We start from the raw sequence: 25,784 nt of genomic DNA on the forward strand, positions 1-25,784 counted from the left end.
TAGGCATAAACTATGTTAAAATTGTTTCAATAAGCTTTTAACAACCTTTTAAAAATGCCCTTTGAGCTGGGAGTGCATGATATAAAGTGCATGTCTCTAAAGCTGAACACAGCTGACAAAAATGGATTAGGAAAATAGTCAGTTTCACATAATGATTTTTTAAGGAACTTGTCATGGCGTTTTGTGTGTAACTATTGGAGTTACAGCTCACCTCAGTTACTACAGAAATCACAGAAATACAAGCATGTTTCCACATCACACTGCAGCTGGACAAGGGGTGCCTGAGCCTGGAGGCTTTTCCAGGTGGCCGCAGTCTCCTGTGGCCCAGGAGCCACGGAGGGATGCACATTCCCACTCCCTGTGCCAGGCTTGGGTGTCTGCCCTGCTCTGCTCAGCCTCTTCCTCTCGACCCTCATCTCCGCACTTCTGAATTCCCCACCGTGCAGGGGGCTGTCACCGACAGAATTTTTGCTGTGGTTTGAATACAAAACGGTGGCAGAAGAGCAGTCACAAAACTTGCAGTGGTTCCACCCAAGCCCAGCCTGCTGTGCCACGCTCTGGCCTGTGGCAGGGCCCCAACCTGGTGCGAGCTGTGCACGGCGCAGGGCTGTGCGCTGTGTGTGCACAGCCCATCCTGATGGTATCTGGGCAGGTGCACAAGCAATCCAGCTCCACTCAGTGGCACTATTTGCACAAATGTTTGCTCAGATGTATGTGCTGTCAGATTCCACAAGCATCAGGGCTGCTGAGGTATGAGGCCCCACCATATCTTTGTGGAATGTGGGATGGTGGAGATCGCAGGTTTTCCTTGGAGATACGTAAAAGCTTTTCCATATATGGCTACAGTGGGATTAAAATAACTGTAGGAGGAGGACAGCTGTAATCTCATGGGAAATCTGTTCAGTAAAGAAAACCCACTTTGTTGGTGAGTCCCATAACCAGCTTTGCTGTGCAGATGTGCAGCAATGCTGTGGGATGGCAGCTCGAGGGTGCACTGGCACAGCTCCAGCTCGTGTGTCTGGTGGGCACACAGCCTGACTGCACCTTGTGCAGCAGCGAGGACCTTCAGAAAAGACACAAATGCTCCCTTGGTGGAGAAGAGCTGCGTCACTCATCAGTGAAGGGCCAGAAGTGCCTGGTGACACAAGCGCTAGTCGCTGTGCCGCTGAGCATTTCAGGAAGAGCAGCACTGGCAGGCCAGGGACTGGCAGAGCTCCTTTGGTGTCGCTTCTTCCATTCCTGTGCCTCTGTGTGCAGGCAGGGCTCAGCTGGGCTGCTCTGGGGCAGCCTGCCTGAGCGCTGGAAGCGTGCACCACTTTGGCTGCACTCAAGGACTCGAGCCAGGCGGCCACCAAACTGGCACTGCCCTCGCTTGTCCAAGCACTGACAAGAGGGCACCGGGTTTGGGCCGTTCAGATTCCTCATGCCCTCACACATCCTGACTGCAAATTTGGTAGGATACCTGTAAAAACAGAATATGAGAGTGTTCAGCAGTGCTCCCCTGAGTTTTCCTGTGCTTGGAGGCAGGACAATGCGCTGCTGCTGGCAGGTGTGGGTCTCCGTGTCTCCAGAAGGAGCTGAGCTGGTCCAAGTATATCTAACAGGTCAAGGCTTGAAATGAAGAAGCAATAAGCCACTGAAATGGTACTATCACCGAAACATGATTGATCAATTGAATTCTATCAGAGACAGTGGGCAGTGAGATTAACTCAGGCCTGATGGGTTCAATGAGTTAAAGCATGATGTTCATTTCAGCTTCATTTCACCAGTCTTTGCTTGTGAAATTGGTCAATCAATAGAGGTTGAAGATCAGATATATATATATTGGTGACCATCTTATAGGGAATATAATCTAGCGTAGTCAGCTCCTGACTCCGGCTGCCTTCAGTGGTAATGGAGACAGAGCAGAGACTCTATCAGTGCCACTGAAATGGCCTGATATCTCCTCCAAATGAAAAGTATTTTTGGATCTCTGATGATTTATCATTTTTTTCCCCCTTCTTTCTCACTTTGATCTACGATAGAACTCATACTTACCTTTGTGAAATACAGTGATTTCTCTTGAAAATATTTGCACAGTGATCAGCTATACACTTCAAAATATATAGCACCTTTTTAGTGATATTGTCCTTCAGAAAAAAAACCCCAAAAAACCCAGGACTTAGAAAATTTGAATAGTGTAAACACAAAGATCTCTCTTCACATATGTGGTCCTGAAACTAATGCTTTGCTGGGAAGAGCGTTCTGGGGCAGCTCTCTGCCAAATGTATGCAATTCTGAGGAGGTGGTGTGAAAATTCAGCTTACGTTTTAAACAAAACCTTCCATGTGGTAATTAAACAGAGTCTTTATCTTCTCTGGACTAATTTACAGGCATGCTACAAGAAAACAAATCACCTTTTTGCCTCCTGGTAATATTTCATTTGCTTCATAATGTTTTAAATGTGGTGAATAACATCCTCCCTAATTAGCCTGCATTTCCCTATAAGGTGAAGTAATTAGGTATGATAACAGGTAATGAAGTTGGACAGTACAAATTAGAGGCAGAAATCATGTCCTTTATGAATGTAGGCTGTTCATGGCACTAGCTATGTATTTCCTTGATTTACCCTGTATAAGCGTATTGCTCAAAAAAAGAAAACAAACAACCTGAAAATCTGAAGCCAGTAGATTCCTTTTATCTTCAGAAGAGCACTGCATCAGATGAATCTACCGTGGAGGTGCACACCTCATGGCACGCTTTTATTATCAATAGCATTGGAAATACTAGTCCAGCTGGATTTATGGTTGGTATCTGTTTCTCAGCTATTGTCCCCTTGCTGACACTCTCAAGTGGAACTGCACCAGGGCAAGGTCTGTCCCAAACTACAACACAGTATTTAAACAGATTCATAGAATCGTAAAGCACTGTGTGTTGCAGTGGGCCTTTAGGAGCACCTTGTTCCATACCCTGCCATGGCAGGGACCCCTCCCAGTGTCCCAATGTCCAGCCTGGCCTCGGGCAGTGCCAGGGGTGCAGGGGCAGCCCCAGCTGTGCCAGGGCCTGCCCACCCTGCCAGGCAAGGATTTCTTCCTGACACCTAATATAAATCTCTCTTTATTTCAGTTTAAAACCGTTCCCCCGTGTCTTATCACTATCTGAAATTGTGATGACATCCTTATCAGTATAAAAAAAGGTGAAGCTGAACCATTTCCATATTTCAGAGCTTTTTGCTGGTCTTTCTATATTTTGCCTTGTTTCCATACTAAGCTTTAAGGCTTTTAAATATGCTTTAGTATTTTGTGAAGATAGTGTCTTTTGTTCTTATCTTGGTCTGTAGTCTTAGAAATAGTATTTTAAATCAAGTGAATTGTCCGGTGAGGGTTGCTAAAATTCTGATTTCCTTGTATTTAGCAATTTCAAATATTCTCCTGCTGTTTCGGAAGGCGTGTCATGGACGAGTATCTAACCACAGAAATGAATTAGAAAAATGGGATCTCAATTTATCAAATCCTTTAAACTGATCTTGCTATTTGCTTAGGTCCTCAGAAAATAACTTGCTCTTAATTAACAAAGATGATTTAGGTGAAGTGTCCAAGGACAGGTCAGACAGAACTTTAGGCAACCTCAGTTGTGGAAGGTGTCCCTGCCCGTGGCAGCTGCCTGGAACTTGATGGAATGTAAGGTCCTTTCCAATCCAACCCATGCAGTGATTCCATATTTTCAGGGTGATTTTCACATCACCTGGGCAGACTTTTGTCAGCAGGACTGTGGACGGTGTCTCTCCTCAGAGGCAGATGTCTTCTGTGACTAACTCTTCCCAGACTTGTGGTGGCTTGTTCAGACTTTGGGTAGCCACAGAAAATCTTTGCTTGTGTTTAATACCTAGATTACGTCCAAGGCAGGCCAGTTTCTATAGCAGCATGTCTGCCTTTGGTTGTGAAACCACAGGTCAGTTTTTCTGGGCAAGGTGTGAACAGGAGGTGTCCGTGCACTTCAGAGTGGGAAAGGATTGTGTTTTCCCTGCCAAGAAAAAGCCTGTCAGTGAGTTTGGAACCAGGGAGGGTGCAGTGCAGACCTGGAAAGTGCCGATCAGTAACTGTTTTGCAGAATGGGTAGGTATACACGTACTGCTATTGTCAATAAAATATGTGAATGCAACCCTATGTGGATGCACTGACTATATGAAAAATGTTTTTATCGCTCCCTGGAGCCTACTTATAATTAAAATTGTTTCAAGCCTTCCGACAGTACTTTAATTATCAAAGATATTCTAGTTAAACAATGTATAATGTTAATGGTATTATTTATATAATGTCAAACAGCCAAACACATCCTGAAGACCTTCACGAACTCCTGTGTGTCATATGCCATGTACAGGAGGTCCTTTAGTTCTACAGTGGAGTCCAGAACTCGGTGGAAATGAGTCTGAATTTGGTGCACATTCCCCCAGTGCGAAAGCACAAGCTTTTCCTTAGCTCAGGGGTGCAGAGAGCAGGTGGCAGCCGCAGCGAGGGAGGCTGGGGGCTCCTTTGGTGCAGTGTCAGCCCCCTCAGCAGTCCCAGTGCTGCCCAGCCCCTGCCCTCCCCTCCCTGGCACCAGCACTGCATGCCCTGTTCTCATCCCAGGGCAGCCTGGCTGCTCTGATCCCGTCTCTCGTCCTCAGGACAGTGAGTGCAGGTGTTGGCATGCAGGGGTGTGCAGGTGCTGTGAGCTGGCAGCCTGTTGTGGCTGCAGCAGATGTTGTGCTTGCAGCAGCACACCAGTGCTGGCTTTGAGAGCAAACCCCTCCAGAGCCCCTCTGCCATCTCCACGCGACTTCATCCTTCCTTTGCTTTGAAATACCCTCCTCTTCCTCGCTGCGCTTTGGGGGCAGTGCCTGAGGGCCATCCCTGCCCCAGTGCCCCCTGGAGAAGGGGACAGATGCATGGGTGTGATGGCACAGGCCCACGATGCTGCCTTTATTCCTGGATTCCCACCCTTCCCAGCGCTGGCCCTGCGCCCCTCTCTGCCTGAGCCTGCTGTCCAGCGTTTCCTTCCATCGGCCTCCTCTTCTCCAAGGTGCTCACTCCCAAACGTCTGCATAATAAAAGTGCTGCTGGTGAAAGGTGGGATTACTGCTCCATTTTCAAACACAACGGGGATCTCATTGTACTTCTCTGGATGCACAATCAGTGCACAGACTGTACTGGCATCTCCAAGAACAGTTTTCAGGTCATGACTGTCTTGTATCATTTCACTCACTTTTGCCATCCCCTTTATCCCAAATCTGCATAAAGCTTTAACTTTGATCCCAAACTGTGAATAGCATTTAACCCGAAATTTAAAGCAAGCATCAAGCATTTCCATACTCGAGAGACAGGGTCTCCCTGGCCCTGTGTTACCACACACCTACCAAACAGATTTTTAATTCCATAAGCCATGGTTGACTAAACTCAGCACAGGGTCTATTAGATACTATTTGATTTAGAATAGTAAAAAAAAAAAAAAAAAGAAAAGAAAAATACACTGCTTTCTTGTATCCCTCTGTACCTTTTCACACTTGGACATCCTACTCAGACCACAGCTTCAGGTTTTTGTTTCCCTTCCTGTGTGGAATAAACTGATCCTTCCACTTCACAAAAGCCATAATCTACCCTTGATAAAATTGCATTACTTTGTCTAGGGTATATATAATGTTGTTGTCTTTGAAATTGCTGAGCTCAAATTGAGAAGGGAGTTTTCAGCATTAACTGCTAACATCAAATGTCTGTTCAGTATAAGGAGAATTTGACTTAAATTCAGCATTAGCAACTGAGGTTGAAAGCTATTTCCCTGTGTTGGTTCCCCAGTCTAAGGACTCTGCCTTAAAGAAGCCTCGTTTTCTGGATAGACAGCATTTTCTGCAAAATCCATATCTGCTGAAGGATGATCTTAAATCAATAGTCCTTTGTAAAAAATCTTGTCCACCAAACATCCCTTGTATTCCTGGTGGCCAGCACGTGCTTGTGGTCACAACTGATGTCTACAGCAATGGGCTGTTTTTGTGCAGATCGCCTCGCTCAGATCTCCTCTCTACTTACAATCAAAAAACTTGATGCAGAATCTGCCAGAGGAGGTCTTGGTGATGTTATTCCTCTGCAGACTTCTTGGACTGTAAGCAGCTGCAGCAGTCGTGGAAATCTTGCTGTTAAGGATGCATTTAAATTCTGCTCCTCAGAACTACTCTGGCAGCTAGATGCTATTTTTAAAACATTTCCTCCCTCTGTCTAGTTCAATGTTGCCATCTGGAGAAGAAATCTGATATTTACTGTTGTTCTTGGAGTTCCACCTCCTGGAGTCCTGGGAATACTGCAGATCTCAGTTTTCTGTGCATAAAATACCTATTTCCAGCAGCGACAGGTGAAGAGAAAGTAGGAAACCACTGTGAATCTGCAAAAAGCAAATTGGAACAAGTCCATGCAAGATCCTTTTCAGACTGCCAATCAAACATTTTTTAAACTTGTCTCATGGCTTTTCAGCCATGGTCAGTCACTTGTGACTCCTGCTAAAAACCTCTGCCAAAGGGGAGAAGGAGGAAAGTGTGCTTTGGAGCCCAGGTTTGAGTCCCGCCAGCAAGCTGGAGAAACACAAAGCGAATTGGAGGGTCAGGAGTGCATCTTGGGCTGGCTGAGGGTGCTGCAGTGGGGACTCAGCCCAGGGATTCCCCACCTTGGCACAGCACAGCACAGCACAGCACAGCACAGCACAGCACAGCACAGGCTGGTGCTGCTGATGGAGCTGCACAGAGAGTGCGTGCCAGAGCCCAGAGCTCAGGGCTCAGGGCTCAGGGCTCAGGGCTCAGGGCTCAGGGCTCAGGGCTCAGGGCTCAGGGCTCAGGGCTCAGAGCTCAGGGCTCAGGGCTCAGGGCTCAGGGCTCAGGGCTCAGGGCTCAGGGCTCAGGGCTCAGGGATCAGAGCTCAGGGCTCAGAGCTCAGGGCTCAGAGCTCACGGCTCAGAGCCCAGGGTTCACAGCTCAGGGCTCAGGGCTCAGAGCTCAGAGATCAGGGCTCAGGGCTCAGGGCTCAGAGCTCAGGGCTCAGGGTTCAGGGTTCAGGGTTCAGAGCTCAGAGCTCAGGGCTCGGGGCTCAGGGCTCAGAGCTCAGGGCTCAGGGTTCAGGGTTCAGAGCTCAGAGCTCAGGGCTCAGGGCTCAGGGCTCAGAGCTCAGGGCTCAGGGTTCAGGGTTCAGAGCTCAGGGCTCAGGGTTCAGGGCTCAGGGCGCAGAGCTCAGGGCTCAGAGCTCAGGGCTCAGGGCTCAGGGCTCAGAGCTCAGGGCTCAGGGTTCAGGGTTCAGAGCTCAGAGCTCAGGGCTCAGGGCTCAGGGCTCAGAGCTCAGGGCTCAGGGTTCAGGGTTCAGGGCTCAGAGCTCAAGGCTCGGGGCTCAGGGCTCAGGGCTCAGAGCTCAGGGCTCAGGGCTCAGGGCTCAGAGCTCAGGGCTCAGGGCTCAGGGCTCAGGGCTCAGGGCTCAGGGCTCAGAGCTCAGGGCTCAGGGCTCAGGGCTCAGGGCTCAGGGCTCAGGGCTCAGGGCTCAGGGCTCAGGGCTCAGAGCTCAGAGCTCAGGGCTCAGGGCTCAGGGCTCAGAGCTCAGGGCTCAGGGCTCAGAGCTCAGAGCTCAGGGCTCAGGGCTCAGAGCTCAGGGCTCAGGGCTCAGGGCTCAGAGCTCAGGGCTCAGGGCTCAGGGCGCAGGGCTCAGGGCTCAGGGCTCAGGGCTCAGGGCTCAGCGCTCAGGGCTCAGAGCTCAGGGCTCGGGGCTCAGGGCTCAGAGCTCAGGGCTCAGGGCTCAGGGCTCAGAGCTCAGAGCTCAGGGCTCAGGGCTCAGGGCTCAGGGCTCAGGGCTCAGGGCTCAGAGCTCAGGGCTCAGGGCTCAGGGCTCAGAGCTCAGGGCTCAGGGCTCAGGGCTCAGAGCTCAGGGCTCAGAGCTCAGGGCTCAGGGCTCAGGGCTCAGGGCTCAGGGCTCAGGGCTCAGGGCTCAGGGCTCAGAGCTCAGGGCTCGGGGCTCAGAGCTCAGGGTTCAGGGCTCAGGGCTCGGGGCTCAGAGCTCAGGGTTCAGAGCTCAGGGCTCAGGGCTCAGGGCTCAGGGCTCGGGGCTCAGGGCTCAGGGCTCAGGGCTCAGGGCTCAGAGCTCAGGGCTCAGGGCTCAGGTCAGAGCTCAGAGCTCAGGGCTCAGCATGGATGGGGCTGAGCAGGACGTGCAGGTGGCACAGGAGGGGGACAGAGTGTGGGGGTGACTGCACAGGGCGTTCTGCTGGAGCTGCCCCAAGCTGACCGTGACTGTCAGCATCAGGCCATCTACTCATCCTCTGTGTTCTCTGACACGCAGACCATGAGCCAGACAGCTTCCCAGGTGGTACAGGAAACATGAAGCAGGAAAAATGTGATTGTTATCCTGCATGCTGCCTTTAAATATTGTGTGAAGCATTTGATGGGTTAAAGGTTGCCTGTAATGCAAGACTGTACAGTGTGTTTTCCAGCAAACTGTAACCTCTCAAAAAGTCTTCATGACTTCACCATACTGGTACCTACATCTATTCAAGGGATAAAATAAGACACTCTACTGTAGGCTGTAGGTCACATCATGGGACTACTCATTTTTCCTCTTCTCTCTCCTCTTTGAAAGGTATTCAGGAATCTCCAGTACCAAATGGCCATTCTCTACCAAGCAGAGATTTTCTTCGGAAGCAGATGCGAGGAGACCTTTTCACCCAGCAGCAGCTAGAAGTGTTGGATCGTGTCTTTGAGAGGCAACATTATTCTGACATTTTTTCAACAACTGAGCCCATCAAACCAGAGCAGGTACTGGTGCAAATATTTCATGTTTTCCTGATCTGCTTTCCAGAGTTGGTGTACATGACCAAAGGCGTTTCAGTTTCAGTTTACAAATATGGAGACACGTCTTGTCAAGCTCATTTCAGCCAAGCCCATGTTAGCTATTAAAACCTATTAGAAAATTAAGGTAAACACTCACTGTGCAATCATCAGCAAGTGTTTGGCTATGAAATGACACCTGATCTGGACCAGTGGCATCAAAGGAATCTCTAAAGAGCACCACAGCTTCTGATGTTTTTTGTTAGATCAAAAGCAGGCAGTGCAGGTAACAAGGAGAAGACTTGCAAAACTCAGTGCCTAATTTTGGTTCACAGTGAGCATGATTGTGGACACAAATCAAATTTTTGTATCCAGAAGTGGCTTATTAGACATGTAACTGGCCATTTGCTGCAACATCCGATTAGTATGTGAAGATAAATTAATTGCACCTATGGATCTTGAGTGTGTTTGAGGAGGACTTGGCACTAATATTTTGGAAAAATTCAATTTTTGCAGGCATAGCATAGAAGCACATGAAAAAACTGATTAGCTATGTCTCTCTGTGTTCTTCTTCTTAGGTGGCAGTATTTAATTTAGCTGCTGAGAAGGAGGTAGAAATTAATATATTGCTGTCAGCACCGATATTGGTCTAGCTTGCTACTTAATGATGTATTCAGCCATTAATCTTCAGTGTTCTTAATATCAGACATGCTTTTTAGCAAGGTGGATGGACTTTTCTAACACTGATTCCCCTTGGAAGAATCCATACATTTGAGGGCCATTGGAGATGCTCTCATGGCTGCCTACTACCAGTGTGGCTTCAGTTAAGGAATGCGCATACTTTTTAAAAAATGATTTACTTATGCTGCAAGTGCTGTGGCAGAGCAGGAGCTGCTGATGCCTTTGAGCTCGGGCCGTGGCTGTGTCGGGAAGGTGAAGTGGCCTTCCCGTGCCACTAGATGGTGGTTATCCCATCCGAGCCCGGGGATGCTGGCGAGGGCAGGCTCCGTGCCCAGGGCCGTGGCCAGCCTTCCCAGCGCTGGGCACCTGGCAGCTGTGCCTTGCTGGATGTGCTCCTGCAAAATTGCAGGGGTTTGCCACAACAGCAAAGGGAGCAGCGACGGGAGGGGGCTTTTGGTTTGTTTTTCTGGTCTGGAGCCTCGTAGCCATGGCCAGCTGCAGCTCACGGGAGATCGTCCAGCAGTGGGTGAACATTTATTCAGACATAAATGTTACAGGTTTTATAGGAAGAATGGGAGATTCGAATAAGGATATTGCTGAAGTGTTATCCCAATTATCAAATACGAGATATTTGTATTTGCTCTTGATGGAGAAATGATCTCCCAGGGCCACATAAGGAGTTGTGACTAGAATGGCTCAAAGCAGCCAGATTATTAAAATAGGAGATATGCTGATATTAATATGATGAACAGGATACTCCTTGCATGCTCTGAGAAGTCAAGTAAGATGCTGAGAAATCTGACATTATGAGATCCAAAATGTGCTTTGTAGAACCATGTTGCCAGGCATTTTTACATGTAATTACAAAAGAAATCTTTAGTTGTTTGTTTTCATATTTCTTGGAGTATGGTCTTTGCTTTTAGAAGGCTGGACCATGGTTAAGGTCTTGTGGCTATTTGGGGTCAGTTTCTGCTTTCTGAAGGTATGTGAGGGGTAACATTCAGCATGACCAGATGTGATCTGTACAACTTGCTGTGGTTCACGGAGATGCTGTGTGAGCCCCAGTTCTTGCAGAAACGGCCTTGTCTCACCTCCTTGGTGAGTCAAGCAAAGCTGGTATGATGCTCAGCCAAAGTGCAGAAGCTGTCTGCATCAATTAGTAAGGCCAAAGAAATCAATGAGAAATCAAATACTGAGGATATTAATGACATGCCTTGGAAAACCAGTTGTCCCTGGATTAGACGCTGTAGTAAAGCAAGATCTGCCAGTGACATTTGTCTGTCCAAAATGCTGCTGGACCCCAAAGTGGTGTTTTAGGAGCTAAATTGGGGTGGATGTATGGAGCTTTGGGCTCTTTGTGTAGAGGAAAGTAAAGAAAAGATACTCCTTCCCATGGAGACAGGATGTGGGAAGAAGACTGGTATGAGCTGCTGACCCACTTTACCCGTTTTATTAGAGATGTGACCCAGCAGCAGCCAGCTGAACCCCACTAATTTTACTTTGGCACAAAACTTACTGGTGCACCAGTACTATTAACTTGGGGAGGACCCCAGGTACTTTATTGGAATAACTGTTACTCTATACACCCTGTAGATCCCTTTTCCTTCCTGTTTTGTGGCTCCTCACTTGCGTGCTGGTGGCAGGCCCTTGGCAATGGTGAGGGAGAGAGAAGTCCCTCCTGCACAGCACAGTATTTGCAGCCTCATCAGGCCTGGTTCCCAGGTGCTGCCCAAAGCCCTCCTGGTGCATTTTCTGCACAAAATTTGTCCTTGCCTTTTTTGGGTCCATTGCCCTTTATGTAGGTAGAGTGGCTGATGGGCTGTGTGGGAGTAATTGCTCAGCAGTGTGTAACCCTCTGCTTTCAGTTCTTCCAACCCAGTTCCTTCAATTCCCCATCTTGATGTTTCCCTCAGTTAACCTGCATAAAATGGGGGCTCTTGAGTTATTTATCATCTTATGACACAGTGAGACTATGATGCTAATAACACCAAGACTGTGGGCTTAATTCCTTAAGAGTTGGAGTCTTAAGAGTTGGAGTCAATTATCCTGTGGGTCCCTCAGAATATTCTGTGAATCTGCGAGTCTATGCTGTACTGTTGACAACAGTCATATTAACTTTCACATCTGCTGTAGACTGTGGTATCTAGAGAGAGACTGATGATGAATGGATAGTTGTATTTGGGGAAGGGCTCGTACTGTGTTGGGAGAGAAGGCAACCACTGGACAGTGACAGGGAAATAAAGCATCAGACAGTGCTTTGGGAGAGACAGCGGTGGTTGTGTGTGCTGGGTGAGGCAGGGATCCCACCGTGTGCTCCTGCCATTAAAGACTGTCACAAGTTGTGCATCAAGGGGCAGCAGTAAGGCATCAGCTGTTCCTTGCCTTGTTTTGCAGCCTAACACCCAGTGGTGCAGCTGGGCACAGGTACACGTGTGCTCTGCAGCACGGGTCTGTTCCCTGCCTGTGTGGGACATGAAAAACATGCAGTTTTCATGGCGGAGGGAGCCAGGGGCTGAGGGCTGTCTGTGCAAACAGCACCAAGGCCTTTCATGTCTGTGTGTCGTGGGGAGGAACCATGACATCAAGCCAGAACTGAGAAGCACTCTGGCCCACCTCCCCTAACAAAGCCCTGCTATAAAAATGAATGCTTCTGTTAAGGGAATTCATAAGAATGAAGGACTTTCTCTTATGTTTATGCCCTTTTGTGCTCATTTTCTGCAAACAGGCCATTATTACATTGCACAGGCTGCAAATGCTCACAGAAGAGTGACTTCACTTATTTCTGGGCACGGGTATGGAAAGGCACATAGTGGTGTGTTTGCAACACCAGTGTTGCACTGCCACTCTGTACACGGCTGCTGTGTGCCAGCTCTGTGCATCTCATCCCTCTGCAGGAACAGTGCCTGCCACCATGTGATGCCAGACCTTGTCATTGTCAGACCCTGGGAAAGGCGAGCCTGCACAGCAGCTCCCACCGTCTCTGTGCTCTGTGTGTGTGTGTGTGTGTGTGTGTGTGTGTGTGTGCATGGGCCCCGCTGCCCCGCAGTGTGCTGGCTCTGCAGTGCCCGCAGGGAGGGCAGATTCCCTTGGAACAAACCAAACAAGGAGTGGCTTTTACCTGTCTGCCTGGCCCGGGACTGTGCTCTGCACCTATACCTGTGTCAGACCAGCACTCTTCAGCCTGGCCTCTACTGCAGGCAGCCCCCATTGCTCATGGTCAGACTTTATCTGCAACTGGCACTCATCCTGTGCAGAGAGTTGCAACACGGAGTGGCACAATTTCCCAGTGCTTGTTGTCCATGAAGGCCTGGAGGAACGGGAAGCACTGGCTGTCTTCAGCAAATCCCTCTGTGTGACTGTGTGGGGGGATTATCCTCCAGTGGCTTCCTCTGGTTCCAGCCAGAAGGATAGAGGAGCTCTCCACAGCACCTTTGGGAAATTGTCCCAGACTGCCAAGGCTGTGCCACCTGTTTTGTGAGCTGTTGACTCAGGCAATTCTCCAGTGAAAGCACTGACCAAGACAGGAGATGTTCTTGGACACCCAGGGGAGTCAAGGAGACCTGAGGCTCTCAGGTCTGGGAGGCTGGACAAGTGCAGGAAAGCCCCATTGGAGCAGGCAGGGGGCAGGTCCACTGGTGAAGGCTGTGAGAGTGGGATTAATGCATCTACAGGTGAAAAATGCAGGGTGAAGGATATACAGCTGCACTGGCTCAATGGGAGAGACAGTGCGTTAATTTTCTCAGAATAAAGAAAGGAATTATCCATGCTGGATTTCTGTCCACAACAGAAATGGATTCTTTTGTACTTTCAGTTTCTCACATGGGTCCAATCGAATACTCATTGAAGCCAAGAGGAATATTTCTATTGACTCCAATAAAGTTTAGATCAGGGCCATAATGAGGCATAACATGATGTGACCAGATTCAACACTATGTAGGTCACCAGCTAAGAAGATAACTGCCTGCTGCTAATAGCAAATAATTCCTAGGCCTGTGCTGGTGCTTTCCCACTTCTTTAAGCTTGAACTAAACAGAATATCTGTTCTCAGATTGATTTTTGGATAAAATTTTTGGTATTTTCACATATTCTGTGCTCACACAGAAACCAGTAATGTGGCAAACACATAGTAACACAGGTATTCATGACACAGAGTGCAGATAAATGTGAATCTGGAGACAGGCAGATGGAATCTGGGTAACCAATGAAATTTAGATAGCCAAGGAATCCCCCCAGAATTACTTATGATTTGGAAGAAGTGGAAGAATTGTATGAAGTTGAAACCTGCTGCAGAGAGAGCTGCACCAAAGACGTTCTCTGAATTGACCAAGAGAGGGGCATAAACTTCTTTTGAAAATCTTCACGTTTTGCTTTCTGCCTAAGTACACTCCAACTTTGAAAGAGGAATTTTGGGTATTTTGCTAGGAGCAGCTGGAATGCAACTTCTGAGAGGAGTGAGATATACAATCCTCCTTACAGTACTGGAGTTTGATCTTTGGGAATAATGGAAAATTCTAGTGAAGCCAGAAAATATAAGGCATTTCTGTTTTAGGAGGACTCACTCCCAAAGTGCAGCTATTGGACAAGCAGAAGGAAGGAATTAATCTACTAAAATGTGTCCCTGCCTATGCCAGGTGTATTGAAATAAGATGGTCTTGCTCCCAATGCAATCCATGCAATGATTCTGTGAGCTGCAGGACTGCATGCTGGATCCTGGTCCCCAGAGCATGAGAAATATGCTTTTTCTTGGGAAACCTTTGGGTAGATAGAGGCTGTTGAGCATCTGAAAATACTCTGAAACTTTTATTGAGAAATGCAGAGCTAATATTTGCTTGTGTTTTCCCAAAACTTCATGTTGTCCAGAAACAGTGAAAATTGTGAAAATTATTCATGGATAGTTTGAGGAACTAAATATTTTCTCAATCTGCCACTTGCCGGAATGACTTGAGCATTCCGAGGCAAGCTCTTCACCATGGCTGCATTACATGGTGTGCTACATGAAAAACAAATTGAAAAGTAAAAGGAAACAATAATATGTGGCTCAATAAATGTACACAAATATAAAATTGAGAAAAAATGAAGACAAAGAAGGGTGAAGCAGCAGCTGGCAATGCTCTGCCCACTCTCCAGGAGTCCAGGCTGCAGTGGGGAGGAGGACACGGCGCTGGAGGGGCAGCACCCTGGGCCATGGTGGGATGCAGCCCAGCACTCAGGAGTGGTTCTGAGGGGTGACAGGGGCTGAGGGATGCAGGATGGGCCTGTGGGTGGTGACAGGGGCTGAGGGATGCAGGATGGGCCTGTGGGAGGCTGCGTTGCCCCTGTGCCTTCCCTTCTCTCAGGCCATCCTGCTGGCAGCCCTGGCTGCTGGTGCTGGGCCAGGGGCTGCCTGCTCATCCCCAATCTGCTGACCCTGTGATCCTCTGTACCCACAGAAGAGAGAATGAGAGGGAGGGTGGAGAGGAGTAAGGGCAGTTCTATGGCTTTTGCAGCTGAAATCTCCCCTGTTCCAGTTGCTGCAACCTTACTGGTGGGAGGGGAAGAAAATCCCAGCTCTAAAATCAAGCCTAGGAGAGCACATCAGGAGGCAAAAAACCTTCCCATATTTACTCTCAGTAGACTATCAAACAACACCAGGCTATTAATTTGGCTTTTGAGTCTTCACTAAAGCCCATAAAAGCGCAGTTGTCAAATGGAGTTCATTTTAATTTCCTTTCAATCACAGTAAATTATTCAGGTGATAAATCAGCTGGGGCAGCCTCCTGGCTGTAATAGAAACTCTAATTCCTGGCTAATTATCCAGGCCATTGCTGCCAGCAGATCAATAGCTCTCCCGAATGGAAAGGGCGTGGGGCGCAGGCGGGCAGGAGGGCGCGGGGACAGCAGCTGGGAGCGCCGGCACGGTGACCCTGGGGACATGTGGGGACAGCGCCGTGCTCCTGCTGGCCCGCAGGACGGGCCCCCTGCTGCCGTCGCGGAGTCCCTGGGCGCTGCTGGGCTTTGCTGCTTGAGCCGCTCCCGCCGGGTAACGCACGGGTGTGCTGTGGGAGTGCGCCCGCACCTACCGCAGCCCTCTCTGCCTGCCAGCTGCGCCCTTTGAAGGCTGCTCAGAAGGAAATCTCAGGCTGGCAATAGCTTTTCTTGTCCAGTGGAACCTTTCAATAACAGTAAAAACAGGTAAAAGAGGAGAGGGCCAGTACTGAGCTGCTAAACGGAATGCTTCACTGTGACACTGCAGCAACCTCAGGAAGATGACAGCGGCACCGACCCCCATCTCCTTGCAGGAGGTGTTTTCCTAGAGCTGCTCCATGCACAAAGCGCTTTGAGCCTGAGGACTATGCTGTCAGCTGCTGTCTCCAGCTCAGCATCGTCGAGTTATTCTGCAAAAGTGTCTGACAGAGCTCCACCGTCTGTCTCAGATGCTTCCATGCAACCCCTGTGCTGCTGTGGAGGCTGAAGGCTCCTCAGGACAGTGTCTTCTCTGAGCCCTATGTCCCTTCATTGCACTGCTGGGGATGCAGAGGGGTGTTGTAATCTTCGCTGCAGTGTTGTTCTTGCCTCTCTGCTGGGGCTCTTCTCCATTCTCTGCAGCACAGTCCTTCCTGCCTTCTCAGGGGCTCCTCCTGAGCTCTTGACCCACCCCTATTTATCTCAGTTACCTTCACGAGCTACAGCTGCTGCCCAGCTAAGGACCCTGCAGCTGCAGCTCGTTTGGAGCAACTCAGACCCACACAGGTCTTACAATACAACATATATTCAGGCCCCCACAGAGGGGTGCACCACCTTCTTTGGCTCTGCTCTGGTTTACATTGAAAAAGGAGAAAGAAGCCTGCCATAGTGTTTCTTACTACTAAAATCAACTTCTTTTTTTTTTTTTTTTTTTTTTTTTTGAGTGAGTGAGTAAAAAGGCTTTTCTTCTAAAATAGCAGCAGAAAGCACAGCTCCTTTGGCCAGTCCCTCCTCTTTGCACACCCACTCCTTTTCCCTTCCTTGTGAGCATTTTTTTGTGCATGAGCTGCTGAAGACCGCCAGGATTTCTGTGCATGTGCCACCTTGTTATGTCAGGCTGTGTTGGGCGGTGACAGTCACAGCAGATTCCGTTGTATGACACCTGTGTGTATTCTGCGTGACAGTAGGGCTGTGGAGGCAGAGTTTTCTGGGGAAGGAGCATGACAGGAGCCGTGTACCCAGCAAACGTCTTCCTGCATCGACATGATCCTTGTTAAAAGCAGCCCTGCCGCTTTCGGGGCAGCTGAGGATGTCGAGGGGGTCTGCAATTGGAATGGCTGGTCTGGGAGTGAGCAGGAGAGGTGGGAAGAAGGGCAGGTGGCATTTCTCCTGCAGACCTTTCCAGAATGTGACAGGGAGCATTTCCTGCTGTCTGCAATGCCTTGGGAGCATGACCATGCTGGAGAGAAGCTCTGGAAGAGAAGAGAGCTGGGGTTTCATTGCACACACCCTGCTGTGGTGGCAGTCAGCTGGGGAAGAGTAACAGCAGGCACTTTTCAGGGATCTCTCAAAGTTCCTGTTAGGTGTTAGGAAAGCCTCAGTGGTGCCTGGAGCTGATGCAAATGATGCTTCTCTCCTAGTGTGAGCAATGGGGTTGCTGGGCTACATCCCCCAGCTTACATGGCTTTGTCTGGGGACTGCCTCTGTCCCCAGGGTTGCCAAGTTTGAGTTCTTTTCTTACACAGGGGAGTCCTTGTCACCTCCTCCTCCCTTTGACCCATCAAAGAGGAGGAATCCCAAAATACCAAGATAGACAGCTCCTTTGAGAATTGCATTGTATTCCTGGTTATTACCTTGCCCTTTTTTCTTCTGACTGCTCTCAAATATGACTATATGTAAAAATACAAAATCGTAAGTTAAAGGAAAGGCCAGCCTTGCTGTGGCTTGTGCTCCCACATCTCCTTTGTCCTTGTGTCTTTTCTCTTTGCTCTGCATTAATTGGAGGGATGTCTTCTGCCCCTGGCAGGCTCCCACATTGTGCAGAGGGAATGTGGGTGGCATGTGACATGGTCAGCAGCTGCCAAAGGAACACCAGCTCTCCCCTGCTCTGGAAGCTCCTCAGGGATGAGGATGCTGCTCAGGAGGAGAGCTTTTTCCCTGAGAGCCTGGTGTCTTGGTTTGAAATACAGGTGTTTGCAAGGAAGGCAGAAACCTCCTTCAGAATAGAAATAATATTACCTCCTTCCCTCCAAAGTGTTAGAACTTTGAAATTAAGGGTGTTTCAGACAAAGATATGAGAAAAGGAATAGCAGTTTTTTTATGTGTATAACAAGGCAAAGCAGTTCTATGTATGTGTATAACAAAGTGAACAAACAACCCTGGCAACAATAATGAAAAGAACCAGACACCCAGTTCCAGCCAAAACGTCAGACCCACTGACACAGAACCTCAGACCCAGTCCCAGTCCCAGTCCCATTCCCAGTCCCAGTCCCCGTCCCAGTCCCATTCCCATTCCCATTCCCATTCCCAGTCCCAGTCTCATTCCCAATCCCAGTCCCAGTCCCAGTCCCAGTCCCATTCCCAGTCCCATTCCCATTCCCAGTCCCAGTCCCATTCCCAGTCCCATTCCCATTCCCATTCCCATTCCCATTCCCAGTCCCACTCCCAGTCCCAGTCCCAGTCCCATTCCTGTTCCCATTCCCAGTCCCACTCCCAGTCCCATTGCCATTCCCATTCCCATTCCCATTCCCAGTCCCAGTCCCAGTCCCATTCCCATTCCCATTCCCATTCCCAGTCCCAGTCCCATTCCCAGTCCCAGTCCCATTCCCATTCCCATTCCCAGTCCCATTCCCAGTCCCATTCCCATTCCCATTCCCATTCCCATTCCCATTCCCAGTTTCAGTCCCAGTCCCAGTCCCAGTCCCATTCCCAGTCTCATTCCCATTCCCAGTCTCATTCCCATTCCCAGTCCCAGTCCCAGTCCCAGTCCCAGTCCCATTCCCATTCCCATTCCCAGTCCCATTCCCAGTCCCAGTCCAGTCCCAGTCCCATTCCCAGTCCCATTCCCATTCCCATTCCCATTCCCATTCCCAGTCCCATTCCCAGTCCCATTCCCAGTCCCAGTCCCATTCCCAGTCCCATTTCCATTCCCATTCCCAGTCCCATTCCCATTCCCATTCCCATTCCCAGTCCCAGTCCCATTCCTAGTCCCATTCCCATTCCCATTCCCATTCCCATTCCCAGTCCCATTCTCATTCCCATTCCCATTCCCATTCCCAGTCCCAGTCCCATTCCCAGTCCCATTCCCATTCCCAGTCCCAGTCCCAGTCCCATTCCCAGTCCCATTCCCATTCCCATTCCCAGTCCCATTCCCAGTCCCATTCCCAGTCCCATTCCCATTCCCATTCCCATTCCCATTCCCAGTCCCATTCCCATTCCCAGTCCCAGTCCCATTCCCATTCCCAGTCCCAGTCCCAGTCCCATTCCCAGTCCCATTCCCATTCCCATTCCCAGTCCCATTCCCATTCCCAGTCCCATTCCCATTCCCATTCCCATTCCCAGTCCCATTCCCAGTCCCATTCCCATTCCCATTCCCATTCCCATTCCCAATCCCATTCCCAGTCCCATTCCCAGTCCCATTCCCATTCCCATTCCCATTCCCAGTCCCATTCCCAGTCCCAGTCCCAGTCCCATTCCCATTCCCATTCCCATTCCCATTTCCAGTCCCATTCCCATTCCCATTCCCATTCCCATTCCCATTCCCAGTCCCAGTCCCATTCCCAGTCCCAGTCCCAGTCCCAGTCCCAGTCCCATTCCCATTCCCATTCCCATTCCCATTCCCAGTCCCATTCCCATTCCCATTCCCATTCCCATTCCCATTCCCAGTCCCATTCCCATTCCCATTCCCATTCCCAGTCCCAGTCCCAGTCCCATTCCCATTCCCATTCCCATTCCCATTCCCATTCCCAGTCCCATTCCCATTCCAGTCCCATTTCCATTCCCAGTCCCAGTCCCATTCCCATTCTCATTCCCAGTTTCCGCCTCTCTCGGCCCTTTCCCCCCCGGTGCAGTTCCGGGCACGGCCAGCAGGGGCGCCGGTGGCTCCCGGCCGGCAGGGGGCGCCGTGATTCCCCCGCGCCTGCAGGGGGCGCTGTGGCGCCAGCTCGGCCGCCTCTCCCTCATGGGGTAATGGCGGACAGGCTGGATAGAGATAGAGGGAGGGAGTGCAGCAGAACCTCGTAGCAGCTGGTGGGACGGTATGGAAGAGCTCACTCCAGAGTAGCAAATGAAATGTATCAGGTGCTGGGTTACACTGTAGTGAGAAACCTGGAGCGGGGCTGGGCTGCTGCAGCTGCGCTCCCAAAGAGGTCAGGGAGAGGCTCCTTGGAGGCCTCAGGGTCCCTGGGTTTCCCCTGAGGCGCTAAGTGGGTGGTGAGGGTCTGTTCTTTAGTGAGGTTGGGTGTCAATGATGTCCCAGTGCAATGGCTGTTCTTTCGAGCAGCGCTTCCCTCACGGTAGGAGAAGGCAGCAGGAGATGGAGCCCCGTGCGAGCGTGAGTTCTCCCCACAGCAAGCAGGGCCTGTCTCCCCTCCAGTGCTGAGAGTGAGAGGGGCTGAGCCCAGTCCCCAGCCCCCTGCCAAAATCTCACATTTCTGCCCTCCTAAGACAAACATCCCCCCCACCCCAGGTAAGAAAGTAGCCGGCCGCACTCTCTCCCACCTTGGCCATTTCTTTTGTTTCTTAAATACCACTCGTTATTCTCTCTTAGCAACAGTTGGGGTAAGATTCCATGAAAGAAACAAAAGGAAAAAATCCTAACCCCCAACACCTCGAAAAAATGTTTGGAAATTGCAGCCACAGCACTGTTCTTGTTGGGTGATGCTGGAAGGGGATGTTATTCCAGACGCAAAGTTTCATCTCAGCACCTTCCACCAGTTTTACAGTCAGAGCTTAGTGACTGCATAGAACACAACATCTTGCAAAGGCAGCAGGTGGCAGGTGATCTCCTCCAGAAGATTTTCTGTGTCTTCTAAGTGTGATAGAGAGGTAGGAAATCTATAAAAAAGCTTTCCCCACTTATTATCTTGATAGAAGTGTTCACATTGGTATGAAATTTGGGAACTGGCGTTGAGCAATTGCATCTCTTTGTTTATTATGTGTTTCGCAATAAATACCTTTTTTCTTTTTTAGTTCAGAGAGATAAACAAGGTCCTTCACCAATCTCAGGCAATGCCATGTAACAGCACTAGTTGGCCAGTTATGTCAAAATGGACCAACCTCTCCATGTTTATGTTAGCCTCATAAGGAAGGAAGGACAACTCTGTGAGTTTTGAGGGATCTCAAAGGGTGGTAGCGCTCCCTTTCTGCTCACCCACTGTGTTAATTCCAGTTGTTATTATGTGTTTAAGGAAAACTTTGGTGTGGCTGCAATGAAAACTGTGGTTAGAGGAAGAGCAGCAGGGTATAGGATGAGATGGAGAATTGTTTGGCATGCAGTGCCAAGGAGTCTGAGAAACTTGCTCAGTGCAGAGGCTGGGTTTTCACAAGAGTGCCATAGTTTTGGGTTGCCTTTCTTTTAGTATGGGGTTGAACAAAGCAACCTACACCAGTGTCTGAATGATGACAAAAAGCAGCTGCAGAGCTAAGCCAGTTCCAGACAAAAGGGACTGATTCAAAATTCCTCTCTGCTCATATGAATAGTGGCTGCTTAGATTTGGTGTTTTGCAGCAGATTTTCCCAAACAAAAAACAAACAGACAAACAAATAAACAACCCCCAAACCCAAAACCTGAAAGGAGAGAGCTTCTGCACTAAGAGAGTAGATTAACATGTAGGGGCATGATTTCAGCTCTGCTCCTCTCACCCTGAAAATGGAGTGAAATCAGGGCAACATGGGAGAGACAAGGGTTTCTCCTGCAAAATCCCCTTCAGGCTCAGGGCTGACCTCAGGTCCATGTCAGTCCAGACAAGTCAGTCACAAAGGGCTGAGGGAGAGCAAAGTCCTGGAGGTGAGGAGTGCATTCCTGGAATAGGAGTTATGGAGGGGAGCCAGGCATAAGGACTGCACTTGTCAGATGCTCTATTAGGCTTGGAGTATTTCACTGCTTGTTAGGACCTCTCCAAATAATTGCAACACAGGACTAAGTAATGAATTAAATTATGTTACACGAGAGATTGTCATCAGATTATGTACCTGATGAATGGCTTTCAGGCATTGTCAAACTGTGAGGCTCGGTAACAGTGGGAGATTTTGTTGACTGCACAGCTCCTGTGTCTGTGTTTTTGTGTGTTTTCAAGTGGTTCTTTTCTGGTTCTTGTGACTGGAGAGGAAATTTTGAAAATATATATATTAAAAAAAATATTTAAAAAAATATTTGTTTTCAGGACAAAACACTGGTTAAGATATCCAAGCCAGTCACTTTGCCTGCTGTCAGTGCCTGGTTTGTTCAGTTCCTGCTGCCTTTCTAATCCCATGCCTTCAAGGACATGTAATCAGAAAGTGATGCATAAGGCTTCTGAAAACAACATTTGCACTTATAGGATCACAGACTTGTTAAGGTTAGAAAAGACCTTTAGGATCAAATGCATCTGTCAGCCCAGTGGCACCACCATATTCATCACTGAACCCTGTCCTCACCCATACCCACATGCTTTTGAGCACTTCCAGAGATAGTGACACCACTACTTGCCTGGGCAGCCTGTTCCAATGGCTTATAAACCTTTCTGTAATATTTTTTTCCCTAATATGCTACTTTTTCCTATATTTCCTACCTCCCCAGGCACAGAACCACACAATCATGCAGATTGGAAAAGATCTTTCAGATTTCTGTCTTTTCCATAAACACACTGTACTGAAAACTGGCCTGCAATACTGTGGTCCTTTACTATTCTAGTTCAGGTGAAAGTGAAGAAATGAAAGGAAAGATTTGGAAAACTATGGGGGAAAACAGAAAATGCTATAACAGGATTCTCACATGGCAGTTGTGAAACACACTTGGGTAGTTCATGTGAAAGCATTACACAAATACCAAGTGTTCTTGAAAATTTGCACAAGGCTTCTCAAGAAGTGTCAAGAGCCATCAGCGTGATGGATTGAAGGTCTGGCAATATTGGTGCCAGCCTCATGCATTCTCAGAGGGCATTCACATTTCTGATTCATATTTCTCCATGAGGAAATAATTCACTGTGCTGAGGGTTCTGTTTTCTTTTCTGCACAGTCATGCTTAGTGCTTCAGTGGAAGTAGAGGGACCACCATGATCGAGGATTGTACCTTTTCCTTTCTCCTCTGGCGGAAAATGTTAGTATTGAGAGGGAAAGTGTCCAGTTCCCGTCCTGAGAAACAGCATTTTTTTCACAATATCTTGTAGCAACTAGCAGCATAAAAGCCTGAATTTTGTGCTGGGTTTACAAAAAGTAAACTGCTTTTCCACCAGGGTAGGTTGTTCTACACTTATTTCAGTTGTGCGTCTCACCTCTTGATTGGGTGCCTGCTTTTTAGCATTGCACGTAGGATGGTGGAGGCTGCTGAGAAAGTTCAGTTGGTGCTGGGGTGAGAACAGGTGCAGGGAAAGGGCAGGTGCTGAGGAGAGGGCAGGAAACAGGGGAAGAAGAGAAATGCCCCATGTAAGTTTACAGGGAAAGCAGGAGAGGGTAGCTGAGGGAGGAAGAGGAAGGCTGGAGAGAGGAGGACTGGAGGGAAGAAATTGGAGGGGGTTGGGGCAGTTGCAGGCACTGGTGTTGCAACTCTGAAACTGGGAGCAGGCTTCTACAAAATCTGGAGTTTCTGCTTTTCTCAGCAGAAACTGAACTGGGAGGCTCTGGCATGGAGACAGAAATGAAGGGCCTATGCAGGATTGGGCAGTGCTGATGAGGGTGGGTGGAGGCTTGGGTGAGTCGTCCTATCATTTTGTGTCCTGCAGGAGACTCAGCAATTTTTGGTGTTATACAGAGAGGTGCTGGAGTTGTTGAGAGTAAATATGTGATGTTGAAACTAGCAAATCCTGGTAGAAACAGAGGTTGGCTTTGGCACTGTGGTGGTGTTGCTGTTTCTGTTCATCCAGGTGCTTGTTAGTGGTGAGGCGAGGCTGAGATCTGTAAAGCCACCTCAGCTCATTGTGTACATTTACCACTCTTGTGCTGGCCTTACGTGGGTTTCATTTTGGAAACAAAGGAAGTTTATGGCTCTTGAGGACATAGTTCAGTGGCAGCGTTGGCAGTGTTAGCAGTGGGACTCAATGATCTTAGAGGGTGTTTCCTCTAATCCTCAATGATTCTGAGAGAGTCCACTGGGCGTTTCTGGCCTGCTGGGCATTGGGGACTGCAATGGCCCATGGAGGGCTTGCTTGGAAAACACCCACAGAGGCATCTGCGGGTCGGAGCTCTCTTCCCATCTCTTTCCCAGAGATCCAAGGACGGCAGGCATGAGGGATTGCCCAGCAGGGATTTGGCAGACTGACAGGTCCATCGAGCACATGCCCAGGCACTGCACACACTGCTCAGGCATTGCTTTTGTTCAGCCTGCTACCTCTGACTAAGAAACAATATTAAAAACATATCCAGCAGCCAGCACGGGCAGTGTTGTGTGTGCTGCTGCTCCACGGGGTTTTGCTGTTCACTGTGGGCAGCCTCACTGGCACGTGTGTGTGCGTGACTGTGCGCATGGGTGTGATTTACTGGCCTGTGCAGTGCCACATGTCTTTAAAATTATAGTGCCCGTTTCCTGCTGAAATAATTTCTACATGGAGAGGCTCCTATTATAGCAAGAGGAGCATGGACGTCATGATTTATTATTATTTATGGTCCCAGGGTCTTGTTTATGCACGATGGGTTAGGTGCTCAGGATAGAAATGCCATTATGCAAATGACATTGAATGTCCTTACTGAGCCTAAATAATTTTTGTGTTGGACGATTAAACCTCATCTGTTATTGATATGGGCTGCAGTCGGGCTATTAAAGAGTCCCAACAGTACTTACTCCCAGTAATGGGAAAATTGAGAGGAAGAGGCTAAACAATTGCCTCAAGTGTGCTGTGATTGTCTGGTAGGAGTGGAACATAACGAACCCCCTGAATGGAAATCGTGTTTACTACTTAGGGATAAATAAAAAGAGAGAACATGCAATAAATTGTGCTTTGTGATCTGAATTGGCGCACCAGAGAATTTGCGTACTTTCAATTTACTTATTTATTTGATTTTTTTTTTTTTTCCAGGGGTGGAGGGGGCCGAGTGATTGGGATGTAGATAGTGCAGGCAGCTGGGAAGGATTCCTGCAGAGTGTGCCCCTGGCTGAGTGGCTGGGGAGAGCTGTCCTCGGAGCTGCGCTGGTGCTGCGCTGTCCGCTCTGACACAGCTGTGCAGTCACATTTTGATCAGTGTTGATAGCTTATGAATTCCAAAATTGACAAAATTTACAGAAAAATGAGGATAATCCATCTTCCTTAGCAGCCTGTCAGGAGCTGGCTATACTTCATAATCTTCAATTACAGATGCTATTTTCAGACATTTACATGCAGATATTAGAACAAAATGAAAATGAGAAACAAAGAGTGAATGGAAATGCAGCTATTTATATGTATAAAAGAAAAACAACAGGTAAATTCTTGGCATTTAGATTGGATTTGGGTGTCCCTTTGGAAAATCTGAGAATATCTGCACCCACTTATGAATTGTACTGTGGAAATGTAAAATGTATTATATCGTTTCCCTTATGCAGATAATGTGAAGATTGGGTCAAAAACAGGTCAGTTATTTTGAAGTATGAGGGTAAATGTGTTCATGGCAGGGTGCACAAGCTAATTCTCACTGCCTTCAAAGGAATGTCTGGGGATGTGTACAATCCTAATTGGATTTGGGCTAAAATGAAGCACAGCTGTTAACTTTTTATAAACATATATGTATTGTGAAAAGAAGGTTCAGAAATACCCTGTTTAAACTTAGGGAAAAAGGTTAAAATCAAACTTCCATGTTCTGTGAGACAGCAATGAGCTCAATGTGGCTGAAAACAAAGAGGAACTGTGGTTTGGTCTCAGTTAGACATGTAAATAACATTTGTTCCAAAGTAGGATTGGGTTTGGTGTCAGCAGTGCTCAGTACAGGGAATACAATGTAAATTATCAAATGGGGTGGTGGTTGGAAGGCAGCAGTGGTGAGACTTTGATGTATAGGTTTCCAGTAGCCTTTCCCACCCATATCTTGGGTGGCTGAGTAGGAGGGCATTAGGCTGGATTTTCCATCCCCATGAAATTCCAGGCAGAGCAGCAGTGGTGCCTGCAGCTGGAAGCACTGCTGGGTTTCTGAAAGCCTGGGGAGATTAATTACAGCTGCTTTGGATTAAACTCTTCGAACCATATCTAACATT

The 25,784-nt window shown here is 48.6% G+C and overlaps 1 protein-coding gene across 3 annotated transcripts in view; it reads left to right on the top strand.

Annotated features, from left to right (window-relative positions):
* Window positions 1-25,784, top strand: part of PAX5 (paired box 5) — a 124,135-nt gene that overhangs the window by 36,836 nt on the left and 61,515 nt on the right. For all 3 annotated transcript variants that reach the window (XM_064735607.1, XM_064735606.1, XM_064735608.1), the window contains exon 6: window positions 8,616-8,791. In XM_064735607.1, the coding sequence (XP_064591677.1) occupies window positions 8,616-8,791 (176 nt within the window). The remainder of the gene's footprint in view (window positions 1-8,615; window positions 8,792-25,784) is intronic.

This window comes from Zonotrichia leucophrys, chromosome Z (assembly GCF_028769735.1).
Source record: "Zonotrichia leucophrys gambelii isolate GWCS_2022_RI chromosome Z, RI_Zleu_2.0, whole genome shotgun sequence".
NCBI classification, from domain to species: Eukaryota; Metazoa; Chordata; class Aves; order Passeriformes; family Passerellidae; genus Zonotrichia; species Zonotrichia leucophrys.